This window comes from Homarus americanus, unplaced genomic scaffold, assembly GCF_018991925.1.
Source record: "Homarus americanus isolate GMGI-L3 unplaced genomic scaffold, GMGI_Hamer_2.0 scaffold16894, whole genome shotgun sequence".
Classification (NCBI taxonomy): domain Eukaryota; kingdom Metazoa; phylum Arthropoda; class Malacostraca; order Decapoda; family Nephropidae; genus Homarus; species Homarus americanus.
Window position 1 is genome coordinate 927,973 of NW_024746541.1, and position 17,291 is coordinate 945,263.

Sequence of the window (17,291 nt, forward strand, 5' to 3'; positions counted from 1 at the left end):
TCACGTGAGTACACTCGGGTTTGGCTGGGTAGAGTACAAACAGGTCGGACTCAGCCTAAGAAAATGTAGAGTTTCTCATAACCAGATTCTACACAATGAACCTGTGTTATTACGTATACAAATACAATATCTCAGCTTAATTATGGGCTGGCTGGGGAACTTAACCACTATTTATAACATTGAGTCTATGAGAAATGGAGTTTCAAGTTCTAAACAAATGACTTACCAAGAAAATTATGGAACTTCCTGTATTATTTACTTTACTCTGTACATGAATGACAGAAATGCACCTTCAATTCACAAGTGAATGAACGTTATAGCTCCAAATTCAAGGATTCAACTTACAATGGTAAACTGGTGGACACATTCCCATAGTAACTTGGGGCTTTACTGAGCATACTAAGCTTGGAGATTCAAAGTTGGTATAATGCAGAGCTAATTCTTCGGACTACAAACAAACATTAAGTGAGCTCCGTCCACACAGGCATAGTTTAAACGTTCTATCTATAGGGAGTTTTGTGCTAACATTAAACCCACAAATATAATTCCTTAAATTATATCAATCATCTCTTCTCTTCTTCCTTATCCTGTCAGCATCAAGTCTCTGTACATCACCCCATCCCCCTGCCCACCACCTCCTGCCACCCCCTGACCAGCACCTCCTGCCCTTGCTGTCATCCCCCTATCAAAAAAATATATACACAAAAATAAGATGACAAATGAAGATAAAATATTAACATAGTGTACATCATTGACTCACACTTTGATGCTACACAAATTCAATTAAAAATCAAGTATTCAAAACAATATATTGTAGCCAAGCACAGCACAGTACTGTATATACTGTACTTGACAAAAAAATCTATTACACTGCAGCACATAAGACCTTTCTAGCCCCCCCCCCCTTTTTACGGGGAATAGCCCACATGGGCACATGTCACTGACCCACATCAGGGCCTGAGGGGCGAAAAAAAAAGAGTAAAAAAAAATTTTTAATCTACACCACGATGATGCTGGAAAACCAGCTTTTTGAAGTGAGACATTGTATGAGTGTGGAAACACAGAGGGCGGCAATGCATTCCACAGTTTGGCTGTGTGAGGAAAGAAGGATGTATTATAACGGGTCATTCTAGTGTGACTGACATTCACGGAGAAACGGTGGGCACTGCGGGCAAGACGAGTGTTACGAGCCCACGGCCTTGCTGGCGGTACACAGGATGCCAAATCCACCGAACATTGCACGATAAAGTACCTGTAAAAGAGAGAGTGAAGCAACATTGCGGCGAAGAGAAAGGTGAAGAAAGATTGTCAACTAAAGCAGGAGAGTTAATAAGACAGAAGAAGAGCCACCCCAGATATGAGAGCAGTACTCCAAGTTAGGACGAATGAATCCCTTATATACTTGAAGCAACTGCTCAGGAGTGAAGTAGCTACGGTATCTGTACAGCATTCCCAACTTTCAGGAGGCAACTTTAGCAATGTTGTGGATGTGTGGCTTCCATGACATATTTGAGAAAATGGTGAGGCCGAGCACAACTTTTTAGAATTTGGCAGAATGAATGTGTTCTGAAATGTGATTGGTGGGAGATCATCTAATTTGGAAAGTGTAATTGGTAAATACTGAGTTTTATTACTATTGAATTTAACCAAGTTTCTACCTTCCCATTCTGAGATGCTGCACAGATCCACATTGATAGATGAAATGATATCAACTCTAGAAACAGATGAAGAGTAGAATCATCAGCGTAAGAATGGATAGAACTAGTCATAGTGTGAAGTAAATCATTTATAAAAAGAAGGAAGAGAGTAGGTGAAAGAACAGAACCCTGTGGGACACCACTACTGGTAGAGAAAGAGCGAGAGATCGATCCCTCGACAAAAACTGCCATGGATCGGTTCTCAAGGAAGCTAGAAATTAGAGAACAAAGTGGGGGAGAGAAACCATAAGAGGGCAGTTTAGAAAGCAAAGACTTGTGCCAAGACTTTTGCCATACCCTGTCAAATGCTTTTGACATGTTGAGGGCCATAACAACATAACAAGAGGTGGTGTACAGTACAACATAACAAGAGATGGTGTACAGTACAACATAACAAGAGATGGTGTACAGTACAACATAACAACAGGTGGTGTACAGTACAACATAACAAGAGATGGTGGTACCGATGAGGAAGGTTCAGTGGACTCCTGGGTGGAAGCTTCCATGGGCTCATCTATCACTGTGGGGTCGGTGGGACCAGGAGGCGGTGGGGCCGCCTTGGGTTTAGTCACCATAATCACCAGGAATTTCTTATCGTCGATATTATACGAGTCGAGCGTTGTATCATCTTGGAGGATTTTACCTAAAAAACATAAGAATTTTGTTGTATTATTTATAAGAACAGTTTTCACAGCTAATGATCTTACTAGAGTAATATACAACACAGTCTGATAAATTTTGTGACAAACAACAGTTAAGATGAATGGAGAACACATTAGCCACCAATATCTAATACTGTTGTACCTAGTGGGCTTAAAACCTCTTCTGTGTGTAGGTGTGTCACAATCCTCATCAACCAGGTGACGGAGAAATGTACTTCACATAAAATGCGTCGTGCATACCTGAAGGAAATAGACATAACCGTACAGAAAGCTCTACAAATTGCTTACACTTATGAATCAACTGAAGCCCAAGCTTGCCAGATGGAACAAGATGAAGGCACACAGTTCAACGGGTAACGACGACAATCACGTACACCAGGTGTCGTCCAAGAGCACAAAAGAATCTGACGATGGCCATACCTATGTGTTCAGAGTGACATCAGACGACACTGCAGAGGAAAAGGTGACGATAGAAGACGTACCGGTCGGAATGTTGATTGACTCGGGAGCAAACGTCAATCTAATTGACGGGGGCACATTCGACCACATCATCAAAATACGACCGAACATAGTACTCAAGGAAACGAATATCCAACCATAAGCGTATGGAAACATTCCCATCCTACCCCGAGGAGAGTTCTTTGCAATACTGTCAAATGGATCGAAGAGAGTCGCACACAAAATCCTGGTAACAACAGAGAAACAGGGAAGGAAGGAATATTCTGAGCAAGCGAGCCAGCTTGGATCTTGACCTTCTCAGTATCCACCAGAGTAACCGGATTACGACCAGTGAGATGCCTTCATCAACCCGGGGGATACTGGAGCAACATCTACCGGCGCTCAATGGACTGGGGAGAATGAAAAACTTCCAACTCAAGCTCGACATCGACCCAAATGTCAAACCCGTCGCACAGCCACCTCGGAGAGTACCATTTCACATTCGAGGGGCAGTCGAACAGAAGATACAAGAAATGCTAGATAATGATATCATCGAGAGCATGGAAGGCCCTACACTGTGGGTGTCCCCATTGGTGACTGCTACAAGACCAGATGGAGATATCAGGATATGCGCAGACCTCCGCACAGCAAACAAAGCGGTGAAACGCATACGCCATCCTATACCAACCGTGGAACAACTACTCAGCAAAATCAACGGGGCCACGAAATTCTCAAAAATCGACCTAAACTCATACTATCATCAGATCGAGCTAACCCCCGAATCGAGAGACATAACATTCTCGTGCGACTCCGGTATCTACAGGTACAAGGTGTTAGTCAAGGGCATTGCATCAGCCGCGGAAAAAGGACAACGTCTGCTACAACAGATTTTGCAAGTGTCCAAATTGTCGGAATGGAGCGGATGACATCCTGGTCTGGGGCAAGGATACGAGTGAACACAACAGTGCTCTGGAAAAAGTACTGCAAAAGTTGAAGGAGAACAACCTGACCATCTCCCAACACAAAGCATGTTCCACATAGATGAAGTTGAATTCCATGGATTCACTGTATCCAAAGAGGGCATCAAATCGACAGATGAAAAAATCAAAGCCGTGAAGAGGTTCAGACGGCCAGAAATGGTTCAGGAAGTCCGCAGCTTCCTAGGTCTGATCAACTACCTGACCAGGTTCATACCATGATTAGCGACATTGAGCGAACACCTAAAAAACCTGATGAGAATGAACAGCAAGTGGACCTGGACAGAAAAAGAAGAGTGGTGGTTCAACAAGCTGAAGGAGGCCATCATGAAGAGCGAGGCACTCATGCACTTCAACCCTCAGCTACCAACCACACTAATTGTGGATGCTAGTCCGGTACGACTAGGGGCAATGCTATGCCAACACCACCAAGGGGAACTCAAACCCATCAGTTATGCCTCCCAAACACTGACTCAGGTGGAAAGACGGTAATGTCAGCTGGAGAGGGAAGCCTTAGCCATAGTTTGGGCATGTGAAAAATTTCATCTATATCTTTAAGGGAAAGAATTCACCATCATGACCGATCAACGAGCGCTAACGACCATCTTCAGCCCGAAAGGCAAACCATCAGCCCGTATACTCCGGTGGATCCTACGTATGCAACAGTACGACTTCAAGGTCCAACACATGAAAGGAAGTGACAATCCGGCAGACATACTGTCTAGACAACCCCTGCCATTCGATGCTCAAATCTCTTTAGAAGAGAAACTGGCAGAGGGATTCATCAACTATGTGGTTGCCAACGGGATCCCAAAAGCTATGGCACTCCGAAATTCTAGAAGAATCGGGGAAGGATCCGACTATAAGAGCTCTCGAAGACGCCATCGCCAAGAATGACTGGACGGATAAACTAACGGAGCCTTTCAAACACGTACGTGCAGAACTGACATAAAAACGGGGACTCGTGTTGAGGGGATCCCGGATCGTAATGCCCCAAACACTACAACGACGCACAATGCAACTCACACATGAGACACACCTGGGAATGGTCAAGACCAAGGCGCTACACCGAGGCAAGGTATGGTGGCCAACTATCAACAAGGACGTGGAGAAGGCAATCAGACAATGCATCCCATGTGCAAGCCTCGAGACAAGAAAACAAGCCAATCCGGTGAATCTGTCTGAGATGAAGGGGCCGTGGGAGGTAATCCACGTGGACATATGTGGACCGTTCCCTCGTGGTGACTATGTGCTGGGAATCATCGCTGCAGGATCCCGGTGGCCAGAAGCCTTTGTGGTCAAATCTAACAACACCGATACCGTTACGACCCTGATCGAAGGATGCATCACTACACACGGCATCCCAACGGTCATCGTGTCAGATAACGGACCACAGTTCAGAGCCAAGGAGTTTGCACAGTTCTGTGAAGAATGGGGAATAAAACACCACAAAGTGACACCATATCATCCCCAAGCAAATGGGGAAATCGAGCGGTTCTTCGCGACCATGTTGAAAGCACTCCAAGCGATGCATACCGAGGGGAAAGATTGGAGACGGCAACTCGGTAAATTCTTGATGCACTACAGGAACACCCCTCACTCGATGACGGGAGAGACGCCAGCCAAACTCCTCATGGGAAGGAACATCAAGGTGAAACTCCCCAAGTGAATCATGACTTGGAAGACACACAAGTGACATGTTGGGATGTGGCACGCAAGAGAGATAAAAGAGAAAAGGAGAAACTGAAACTCCGGACAGACAACAGAAATAAGTCCAAACTAGCGGAATTGAGACCAACTGATCAAGTGCTCCTGAAGCAAACCAAGAAAGACAAGCTCTCAACTAATTATGATCCTAAACCGTGGACGGTAAGTGAAAGGCGAGGCGATTCAGACACTGCACTACACACTACATAGTTTAGTGTTGCAGACCAGATGTAATGGTGTTTAGGGACGTTCATCTCAGCAAGTCTAACACTGGTGCTGTACTGCATTGCCCGAGGTCCTGTGCCTTGGTGTATAGCATAGTTGTTAGATTACACACCTTGACTATAAGTGTATATGTTACAAATTCTGTGCTTAAATGTTATATATAAAGATAAAATGCTTTGTAGTTTTAAAAGTGATCATTAAGCACCACAGTTACTAATGCTGGATTAAGAGGCAGTTTGTCCTAATAAGAGACAAAGCACAACATGAACAGTGGGTAGTTTTGACGACTGCCATTGTTCTACTGTACCGGTGTATAATACTTACACCTGGCAAGAGGGAAAGGTTAAGAGTATAAGGCAGTGTGTTCGAGTGTGAGGCGTACTTAATATTGGAAGAACAAATACTGTCAATGTATACAGCCTTAACAACATCAACCTAGAGAAGTCGACTTGTGAAAGAGACTTAGGGGTACTTGTAAGCCCGGACCTACGGCCTAAAAAACAGTGCGTTAATGTTCGAAATAAGGCAAACAGAGTATTGGGTTTTATATCTAGAAGTGTAAGTAATAAGAGTGCAGAGGTCTTATTGCAACTATATCTTGCACTAGTCAGGCCGCACCTCGATTATGCGGTTCAGTTCTGGTGCCCTTATTATAGCATGGATATCAATTCACTAAAGTCGGTGCAGCGAAGAATGACGAAAATGATTCCGGGACCTAGAAACCTCCCATATCAGGATAGGTTAAAGAAACTAAACTTGCATTCCCTAGAAAGACGAAGAGTGTGGGGAGATATGATAGAAGTATTTAAGTGGGTGAAAGGAATCAATAAAGGGGATATAGATAAAGTTCTTATAATATCCGAGCAGAATAGGACTCGGAGCAGCGGATTTAAGTTGAATAAGTTAGGTTTAGGAGGGAAATAGGAAGGAACTGGTTCACAAATAGGGTGGTGGACGAGTGGAACAAGCTTAGCAACTTTGTAGTACGTGCTGGAATGCTGGAAAGTTTCAAAAGGAGGCTCGATAGATTCATGGATGATAGAGAGTGGTAGTAACTCTCGACAGTAGCTGCCATGCACAGGCCAACCGGCCTATTGCAGACTCCTTATTTTCTTATGTTCTTATGTTCTTAAGGCAGTGTGTTAGAGTGTGAGGCATTGTGTTAGAGTGTGAGGAAGAGTGTTAGAGTGTGAGGAAGAGTGTTAGAGTGTGAGGAAGAGTGTTAGAGTGTGAGGAAGAGTGTTAGTAGTGTGAGGAAGAGTGTTAGAGTGTGAGGCATTGTGTTAGAGTGTGAGGAAGAGTGTTAGAGTGTGAGGAAGAGTGTTAGAGCATGAGGAAGAGTGTTAGTAGTGTAAGGCAGTGTGTTAGAGTATACAGCCAAGTGCAGCTCACATACAAATTATCAACATAATATTAATCAGTAATGTAATCATCATTCTTAGGTTAACATCACTTCCATATCCCATAACAAAGCCTCATAAAGGGCTGTAGGGAGTGTCATACAAGTTGTCAATAGTTCTCACATTAAGACACTTCACTAGCTTAACACACACACACACACACACACACACATGTATTTGCCTTACCTGCATAAATAAGTTTCTGACCAATGGCAGGATAATCTGTGCCTTTTTCTTTCTCCACTTTTTCTTTTAGAGCTCTCACCTGAGGGTAACACAAATAGCATTATAAGTCTACAGTACAATGAGAGGTCAGGTCAGGGGTGTGTCAAGAGACAAGTCACACACAATATAAAACATAACAAAATCTTTAAAATAAATAAAAATATAATATGCAGATGAGCTTAAAACAACTGTACTACTGCATACAGGTATTAATATGGGTTAATCCTATAGTGTCAGAAATTAGTTGCTCAGTTTCTTCAGGTTCAAGAAAATAAGAGAATTAATCCCCTAAAAATGTAGAGAAGCTACAGTAAGAACAACAAATATTTAGCGCACTATACAGTAGAGTAATGAAAAATGTTTGGTCACACTGTACAGTACACCATAAACCTTTAAGGAGGAGCCAGGAAATATTCTCTCCACATAGTAACTCCTTAAGCACCTGTGCTGGGGTATTTCACCTGCCTTTTCACATAAAAGGTTTCACTAACATTACAAATAACCCTTTAGCCCCATTTATGGTTTAGCCCACAACCAGACAGTGACACGAGCCAGTAGTCTAGACCCCTGGGAATGTTGCTTTAAAAGGAGGAGCAGAATAAAAGGTTCAAACTACAGTAGAGGGAAGAGACCCCCTGGCAGCCACTCTCACTCCTTGTCTCAGGTCAGCCACAAATGGTTCTCACAAATCAATACAAGGAACAGTAAAGTATATACTGTACTGTACATGTATTATGATAATTATACCCAAAGGTCAGCTTCAACAACAGCCTTATTACCTTCTTGAGTGTACTGTATAGTGAAAACACTGTATTAGGGGGGGCGGGAGCTAGATGAAGACACCAACAACATGTGGCTTGTCGGCTACTTGGTACAGTGTGTGCAATCCTTAACTAAGTGGGTAGTTCTTAAAGCTGACCTTTGGGGAACATCACCAAATACTCCACACAGGACACACAAGATAGATACAGGTGATGGACAATGTCAGATGTATGTTGTAAAAAAAATAAAAATAATATAAGTATACTGTAAAAAGGTTGATTTTATTTATATGTATTACACATGATTTAATGTCGGAGCATGGACAGTACATCTACAGTTAGGTTAGGTTAGGTTAGGTTAGGTTAAGGTATGTTAGATTAAGTTTAATAAATCAGAACTATTGTAATGCCAGATAAACAGTGGCAGTAAGTACAGTACATGGTAAACGTCTGTGGCCAGAAAATATAACCACAGCCTAAAAAATAACAATGGTATATTATGACCAGGAGGCTGGTACAGTAGTACACTTCAACTAGCACTATATGTTGTACCTTGGATACATCCCAGCAGCAGCACACTGTGACCACATCCCTTCCAACTTACTAGACTGTAATTATTTATGCTCGTAATAAATGTGAACAAGAATGGCAGCATCTGACAACTTGGTCAATTATTGACATTAAACTCTCAGGAAATTCTAATTACATAATTAATTAAAGTTAACAAGAGCAACATTACAGTACTGTACAGAACATTACAGTACTGTACTGTACAGAACAGTACTAAGAAAACAGTAACACAGGTTGACCAATGTCATGGGTTGTGTTAGATCTACTCACACAACCCAACTCCAATGTTTGTTTTATGGGAGATAAGACACCAGGCAAGCCGTGACTCTGTCATCACTATTTCATTAGTGGGTATGTGAGCCAGACTGAGGGGGTTGAGACTGTTGTATTGTTCATCTTGTCTCACGCCCCAAAACCCAATTTTTAGCCAGTAGACCCTAGACCATGGGTAGGTAGAGTTGAGACGTCCTCATCCTCCCTTTCCTTAAGGGAACAGGATGCTACACAGAGTCCTTTACCACGACACCATCCTGTGGACTGTCAGTGAAAAGAGACTAAGTGTCAACCCAAGTCACCTTAATAGTTCTCCTGCGCGACACCATCTACAACGACTGTCAGTGACACGAGACTATGTGTACCAACCCCAGGTTTGTTATTTCCCATGTAAAGATGATCCTGTGTGGAAGCCTGGTTGCAACAAGAGCGATCCAGGCTGGCATTGAATGTATCACTTGAAGAATTAAGGCTGTTAAGTCATACCATAGTAGAGTAATCATGTCTCCCCCCAAGTTGAAAATTCCTTCTTTACAAGATTAATTTTATTACGGAGTGAATGTGAGCGACTCGTATATCTATGCAAATTGTAAATCACTGTATGGAAGCTTGCCAAATAAATGTAAGTGCAATTATCTGCACGTATCTGTGATCCTATCTTATTATTACTAAAGGTAATGACTGATTGGTTATGACAAAGTATAACCAATAACTGAGATAGATGTTGGAAATTAATGGAATTCATTAAATTATCATTTATTAGTATAAATAACATGGAATGTCGGGCAGTTGAGTGAATTTCTACGTTGATACACCATAATCTCCTGTAAGTAACCAGTGTGAAGGTATCGAACTCTACGGTAAGAAACACACACACAGCACAGTGGTCACTCGGTTAACGAACGGTTCGAGTAACCAAATTTCGGTTAATGAATTACCTCCCATAAGGATCTTCAATTAGGTTAACTAACAAAACTTCAATTAACGAAATCCTTACGAACAACACATTTTGTTGTGAGCATCAGCTGATCAACTGATGGGCCAGTCTGCCAATTCAGTAATCTGTTCTAAGTTTACATTCGTTTCCAGTGGATTGAATATAAAAAAAGTTGAGCTCTTTTAATATTTTTGCATTTTTTATATTAAAATTATTAGTCATTTTAAAATTTAGTTAACATATTGATAGTATATGCAGTACAGGGAACTAGTTTTTTGTGTGCCCATCAGCCGCTTGACTGGGCCACCTGGCGTCAGTTTGGCTTTGTTGACAGTGGAGTGAACATCGATTTTGTTGGTGTCTTGAATATTTCTGCATTTTTACATTGAAATTATTGGCCATTCTGAAATTTAGTTAACATATTGATAATATATAGCACAGTGCAGTGTTAATTTAAATAAAATAATCTTGAATTACACCTAGTGAACTTAAAATTTTATTGGTGAAATGACTGCATCAAGCATGGGTCCCCTGAATGGTGAATTCTCCATCCCCACTTCCTTCTCTTCTCCCTTCTCCTCCACCCCCACTTCTAATTCCCATCATCATCATCAACTAGGAACCTTCTACATACACAAAGTAAGTGTACTTTACTGCATTTTTTTTACTTTATATGTACTTTCCTGTGAGCTGGAACCAATTACCCAATATCCCATTGAAACAATGAATTCAGTTCACAAAAGTTTCGGTTAACGAACGACTCTGTGCAACGAATTGTGTTCGTTAACCGATGGACCACTGTACATATATCCATCCCCGTGCCGTACGTAAATATAATAAATAATTCCGTGACAGCCAACTACGTACTTTAGACAATTCCCTCTGGTGGAGGAAACGTTTAGCACCTGAAAGAAATTATGGAATTGTACCAAATTTTCAGATGTTGCCTGGATGATACTCGGTAAGAAAATGGAAACGACAACACTAACATATATACTGTATATATTTTTTTAGCCCATCGTTTGATCATAAATTACTTGTTAGTGAGCAGGGCATGAAAGACGGGAATAATGGGGTAAAAACACTGTGAACACTGATCATCTAGCACTAATTTCACATCTCTCTGTTCTTAGAAGGTGAAGAAATAAATTATTTATGGGAAGGTTCATGGGTTTAAATGTAAAGAAACGAACGACGATCTCATCCAGCGTGTTTATTACAATTTATCTTAGATTGAATTTTTTCTTTTTTCTAGAGATGTTGTTTGGATGATACTGTAGTAAGAAAATCAAAACGACAATGCACACGTTAGGAAGTTAGGTGAGGTGAGGTAGGGTGGGGTTTGGTGAGGTCAGGTCAGGAGGTCAGGTTCTAATAGGTTATGTGCATTGTCATTTCAATTTTCTTACAAGGTATCATCCACGCATCATCTGAAAATTCGGTGCAATTCCATAATGCCTTTCTGGTGCTGTCTCCTCCACCATTAAATTATTATTATTACTTACTTTTACCAAGGTTACTGTTGTAAACAAATCTGCTGTCCACCATGATGGCAAGTGAACATTTCTATCAACTGACAGAACACCAAGGGAGTGAATGATTCCCAGCAACCTTTCCCAACTAACCTAACATATTGTACTGTACCTCCATCCTAGGACAGGTAACTTAGGTACACATGTTTGGTTGGGTCATCAGTAACCTTGTACAATATTCAACAAGCATAAAATCACAAGTGCACTTGTTTATATTCAGCTAATTTGGGAACTTCCCCAAGCAACAGATGCTGTTATGGTAATTTAACCTACCAAACCTAACTTAACCTAATCTACCTAAACTTAAGCTCCACCAAAGCATTATTATATAATTACTGTACTTTGTGCCCCATAATATTCCTCCCCGGTGTTCAGACCACAATTGGTCAATCTGTAGTTTTGACCAACCAACGAAGTTTTTGATGAAAAAATGTCATCCAATGGTTTAGACAATTTTCAGACACTTTTCTTCTGACAAATGACTACTGTATATACTGGGGGATCCAGGGGGCAGAACTCCCTGGTTAGGTTAAGTAATTTTAAGTCATTTGTGAGGGTAACTTCAGAGAAGATAAGGGTCATAAAACTGTCTAAACCATCAGATGACATATTCTCATCAAAAACTTCGTTGGTTGGTCGAAACTACAAATTGATCCCACATTTAGCTAGCTACCAGTGCTAACCTAAACATTCTGCCAACATCAACAGGCTAACGCAACATTCACCTATTGATATTGATACATTTTATTTAGCCAGACAAATACAGAGTCAATAATAACATGACTGAGCCAGTTGTGAGCTTCAGTTCTTCCTTTATAAAATAGAACATAACCAAAGTAATTCTTGGTTAGGTTAGGTTGGTTTTATGAACGATATATAATATAATGTGAATAAGGGGATGATGTTATATTGTTTGAAGTTCTCTTATATTTCTTATGTTATGTTTATTTGTGTTAAGCCAATTCTGTTACTTGAAGCTTAGTCATTCCTAATTTGTAATTCCTGTTTATTCTGTTAATTACAGATCTATGGATACTGATGTTGCATTAAGTTGAATAAAGCCTCCCAATGCTTACAATTTATAACAATTTATTCAACTTAATGATGGAGAGGTTTATGAGGCCAGACCATTTTGATGTGGAGCCAAACTCAGCATCAGCCGCCAAGCAGTGGGCTCACTGGCACCCAACTTTTACAAACTTTCTGGATGCACTCACAACTGAGGCCACTCAGCCGAACAGGCTAAATCTCCTGATCAACTACGAAGATGCTGTTAACACGCTCAAGGAGCTTTACATCAAACCTAAAAATGAGATCTTTGCCAGACACGTTTTAGCAACTTGTCGTCAAGAAGCTGGAGAGACTCTGGACCAGTACCTGCAAGCACTGAAGACCCCGAGTAAGGACTGTAATTTTCAAACAGTCCCAGCCGAGGAGGCACGCAACAATTACATCAGAGATGCATTCATTAACGGACTTCAAGCTCACCAATTACGACAGAACCTGCTTGAGAATAAAACACTAGACTTGCAGACTGCATATGAACAGGCCCATACATTGGAGATGGCCCAGAAAGTCTATTTCATATATGCAACCTGACACTATTAATGCTGTAATGGCTACTCCAAATCGGGAAGCAGTTTTAAATCTGCCTTGAAGCACTTCACCCACATCTGCCCCAACTGAACAGCCAGTAACTGTGGCTGCTGGCAATCTGAAATGTTTCTACTGTGGTCTTGGTAGACACCCCCACTCCAAGTGTCCTGCAAGGGATATACTGTGTCTCAACTGCAAAAAGAAAGGCCATTATGCTAAAGTGTGCCAATCTGCTAAGTTCACCTCTGAATCATTCTCAACACTGGCAACACTCTCTGCTGCACCTCCTGGCTGTCTGTCAAGGACTGTGATAAAAGCTAAGATAAACGGAGGTCTTGTCACCGCACTCGTTGATACCGGTAGCTCTGAAAGCTTTGTCAGCTCTAGTATTGTACACATGCATGGATGGAAATTCTTCCCTTGTGTGGGAAAGGTGTCTATGGCAAATAGTTTCTTACCTCGAGGGTTCTGGGATATTGTATAATTAATCTGGAACTCAGTTACACTAAGTACAGTGATGTTAGACTGTGTGATGCTGGACGTCTGTAGTGATGCTATTCTTGGACACGACTTCCTACAGCAGCACTCAGCGGTTCAAATTCCGTTCGGAGGCTCCAAGCCCGCCCTGACGGTGTGTGGGTTTGCCGCTGTTAAAGTCCCATTTCTATCATTGTTTGACTACCTGACACCTGACTGCAAGCCAATAGCAGTGAAATCAAGGCGTTATTCACATAACGACAGGAAGTTTATTGATTCTGAAGTGTCTAGAATGCTGAAGGAAGACATCGTCGAGCCAAGTCAGTCTCGTGGTGTGCTCAGGGGATAACCCCATTTCGTCACCACTAACAGTCGCTGGTATTAGTGACAAATTGAAGTTACATGGTATTATTTTACACGAATAGAAATTACACATGTATACAGACGACTAGAGAAGTAATACCTGTATTATACATGAATATTCATTATTTAATAAAGGAAATGATTAAAACATTGGTAAATAAACAAAATACAGAACAATTGAAGGTTATTTCTTCTTCACTGATTTGCAATTACAACTACAGCTCCTCCCCGACTTACGACCTACTCAATTTACGACCACCCGCACTTACGACCTGCCTCAGTCGTACCAAATTTTGGTCAAATTACGTATTTTCGAGTCCCAAAGTCAGTACACAGACAAAAAAAAAATTTGTAATTCACTTTAAAATGGCTGGCAAGCTTAAAACTGAGTGTTTTATGGTGCTGAGAAGAAAAAGAGACACCCATTTTAGATTTTCTATGTATTAATTAAGCATTTCCAACTTACGACCTGGATTTGGGTCCCTAACCCCGTCGTAAGTCAGGGAGGAGCTGTAGTTGCTGAGCACAAGCTAAAATCGTGCACAAGAAAAGCAAATCATGACAAACAAGTCCATCTCTGGAAGCTGTGGGATGAATATGAAGAAAAAATATCACCACTTCTAATTTCCTAAAAATTTGTCGGTCTTCTTCCAAGATTGAGGAGTAATGACAATATTGTGATTTTTCACTCATGGGTTAGTCCTATATATTAACCTTTTTTTTTTAATTTAGTCTTGCATGAAGTTTTTTTTTTGTCTTTAATAAATTGTCTTAGTCAGATGCTTGCATGATCCAATGTATTGTTAGATAAAGGTGTAGATAAAGACTACCAGCTGAAGATGTTTTCTTTATTTTTGCTGAATTCCTCTTCAAGAGATGTTTCCTAAATGATGGTTAACGCTTCCACGTATTCCTCTTCGCCACTGCTGATTTATGTCAACCTCAATATTAAGGCGAGTTATTTAACACATAAATTAACACGATAATGAACAGAACCTAATAGAACCTGACCTAACATACCCAACCTATGTTCTATTAGGTTCTATTGTTGTTTCCATTTGTGTTTAGTATCATGATATTAAGTGTGTAGAAAAAAATTTAAACCAACTGGGACACTTCCTTCTGGTGGTAGCCATTGTCTGCACCTTTACCTATAGTTATGCCGAGGTATAATTCCGTAAAACAATTTTGTGAACAAGGTGTTTTGATTGTTTTCTATCCCATGCAACAGTTATTTTGGCAAATTTAGTGAAATTTTCGTGTATATATTGATGTATTAAATATGTAAGAATTTTCTGGAATGTAATGCCCTTAAAATGGTGATGAGAATGAACACAGTGACGAAACAGGTAAAAATGTGGGGAGAAAACAGGTTAGTGTCGAAATGGGCAGACCCCGAATAAGGGCACTCATTAAATACAAGATCACTAGTTCATCTTATCTATAATAAATCAGGCAAGGAAGTAAGAGGGGAGGGGTGTGTGTGTGTGTGTGTGTGTGTGTGTGTGTGTGTGTGTGACTAGACTAAAGCAAATGAACACATGAGTCTTCAAACTTCTTCTTGTCAATTTGTTCCCATTTGGCTTGGATCCCTAACAGATTGGTGTATAGGAGTAGTAAAAACATAGTAAAAATATTAATAAGAAATATGTAAATCTTCGTGTTAAGGCAAAGTTCCTTAATAACTTGCAGTAATGTATAGATTTGATAAAGGTTAGTTAGTTTCATATAATTTACATTCTTCAATAATACAGTACAGCCATTAACAACAGTCATGTGCTGATATTAATATGATTTAGAGTAACTGGAATGTTCAATTACTTTGTTCACATTGATAAACTAAAGTACAGATTTAGGAGATCTTTTTTTTTTTGGAGATTTTGGGGAGTAAATTATAAAAAAAACTTGGACAGTGTAAAGCATAAGAGGTGTAGCAGTGTAGTGGCCTGAACAGCTGAACCACAAGTGAGCAGCTGACCCTCGTTAACATAAATGCAGCTTCAACACTAACAGAGACCAACACAAGATAACTTTACCACAAACTTCTCACAACTTAACGAGTATTGAACATTAAGGTGACTCACCGTGGCAGACAATTCTATTTCTACGGTGAAGGTTTGCTGTTGCAGGTTTTTAAGCGTAAGAACCACCATTTTCGGCGTGTGTTGTTCTGTATAATCCTTCACTCAGCCTTGTTTGTCTCACTCTTGCTGAATAACAGCCGCCATGAGCCGTGACGTCACGTCCGGTATGTCGTGTTCCAATACTCCTTCACCTACAGGGTGGCGCAGCACGCTCTTACTACTGTAGTGGCCTTCAGCCTCCCCCAACAGACACATCTTCGCCATCATTTTATTACCTTCATATTAAATATTGCCAAGGCTTCCTACAGCGTACCCCATGAAAAGTTGAGAATTAAACTGGAAAGGTTCGGGATTCGGGTTTGGTTAAGGTTAACAAATTTATTGATAAAGCTTGGAGTACAGTTTTCCTATTCTGGGTAATTCAGTCAGGTTGTGGGGTTCAAGTTGTTTGGTTCAGTTGACCCCCGCTCCGTGATGGTTGACCTAGACCACGAGGCATACACTGGGGAATTGGTGGGGTCGGCTACTCAGCGACAAACAGCGTTTGTAGGGGAGAAATCCACTACAAGGTCTTGACACTGGTGGTGTTATCACTTCTCACTGCCACGCAGGACAGAGGGGAAGTGTCCTAGCGTGAATCGGAGACTTTTTTTCGTGACCACAAGCAGTGTGTGATAATGAAAGGCACGACGAAATCGTCTTGTGTACCTGTGACAAGTGGGTTACCACAGGGCAGTACTGGGCCAGTTGTTAGTCAAACCCAAAGGCGCTTTACCGCTATGCAAAGTCAAAAATTAAAAACGCGAGTAAGAATATCTGACCTGAGGCTTGAAGATGCTAGTTACGCAATTCTGACCAGGATAAAGCTGAGGCATTAAACAGCTTCTTTTCCTCGGTGTTCACAAGAGAGGATGCGATTAACCTTCCTGCGTTTGAGGACAGACAGTTCGACACAGCACTGACCCACATTGTGTTCACAGAAGAGGGTATTAGATATAAACTGTCAAAGCTAAAGGTCCATAAGAGCCCCAGTTCTGACATGGTGCATCCCAGAGTGCTAAGAGACTTGTGCAACGAGCCTCTTTTCTTACTTTTCCTTTTATCCTCTTCACCACTGATCGGCTCGTTCGTCGCTTGGGCGATCGGTCACGTCTCTGTTACGCACTGTTGGCAAATACTGGGCATGCACCGGCTCCTGAATGTACCTGAACCCGCTCCAGTGTTGGTCAAGTCTGGTCTTGAAAGAGCTCACACTCGGTGCCGTCACAACACTTTCTGGTAGATTGTTCCAAGAGTTCTCAACTCTCACTTCGAAAAAGTTTGCCTTCACAGTTTTCTGGACTTGCGGTTTCTTCAATCTTGAGCTG

The 17,291-nt window shown here is 41.2% G+C and overlaps 1 protein-coding gene across 3 annotated transcripts in view; it reads right to left on the reverse strand.

Moving 5' to 3' along the window:
* LOC121879367 (UV excision repair protein RAD23 homolog B-like) overlaps positions 1-16,108 on the reverse strand; it is a 43,368-nt gene extending 27,260 nt beyond the window's left edge. For all 3 annotated transcript variants that reach the window (XM_042385975.1, XM_042385974.1, XM_042385973.1), the window contains exons 1-3: positions 15,925-16,108; positions 7,293-7,371; positions 2,162-2,340 (exon numbers count right to left, since the gene is read on the reverse strand). In XM_042385975.1, the coding sequence (XP_042241909.1) occupies positions 2,162-2,340; positions 7,293-7,371; positions 15,925-15,993 (327 nt within the window). In that variant the 5' untranslated portion in view covers positions 15,994-16,108. The remainder of the gene's footprint in view (positions 1-2,161; positions 2,341-7,292; positions 7,372-15,924) is intronic.
* Between the last annotated feature and the right edge of the window lie 1,183 nt (positions 16,109-17,291).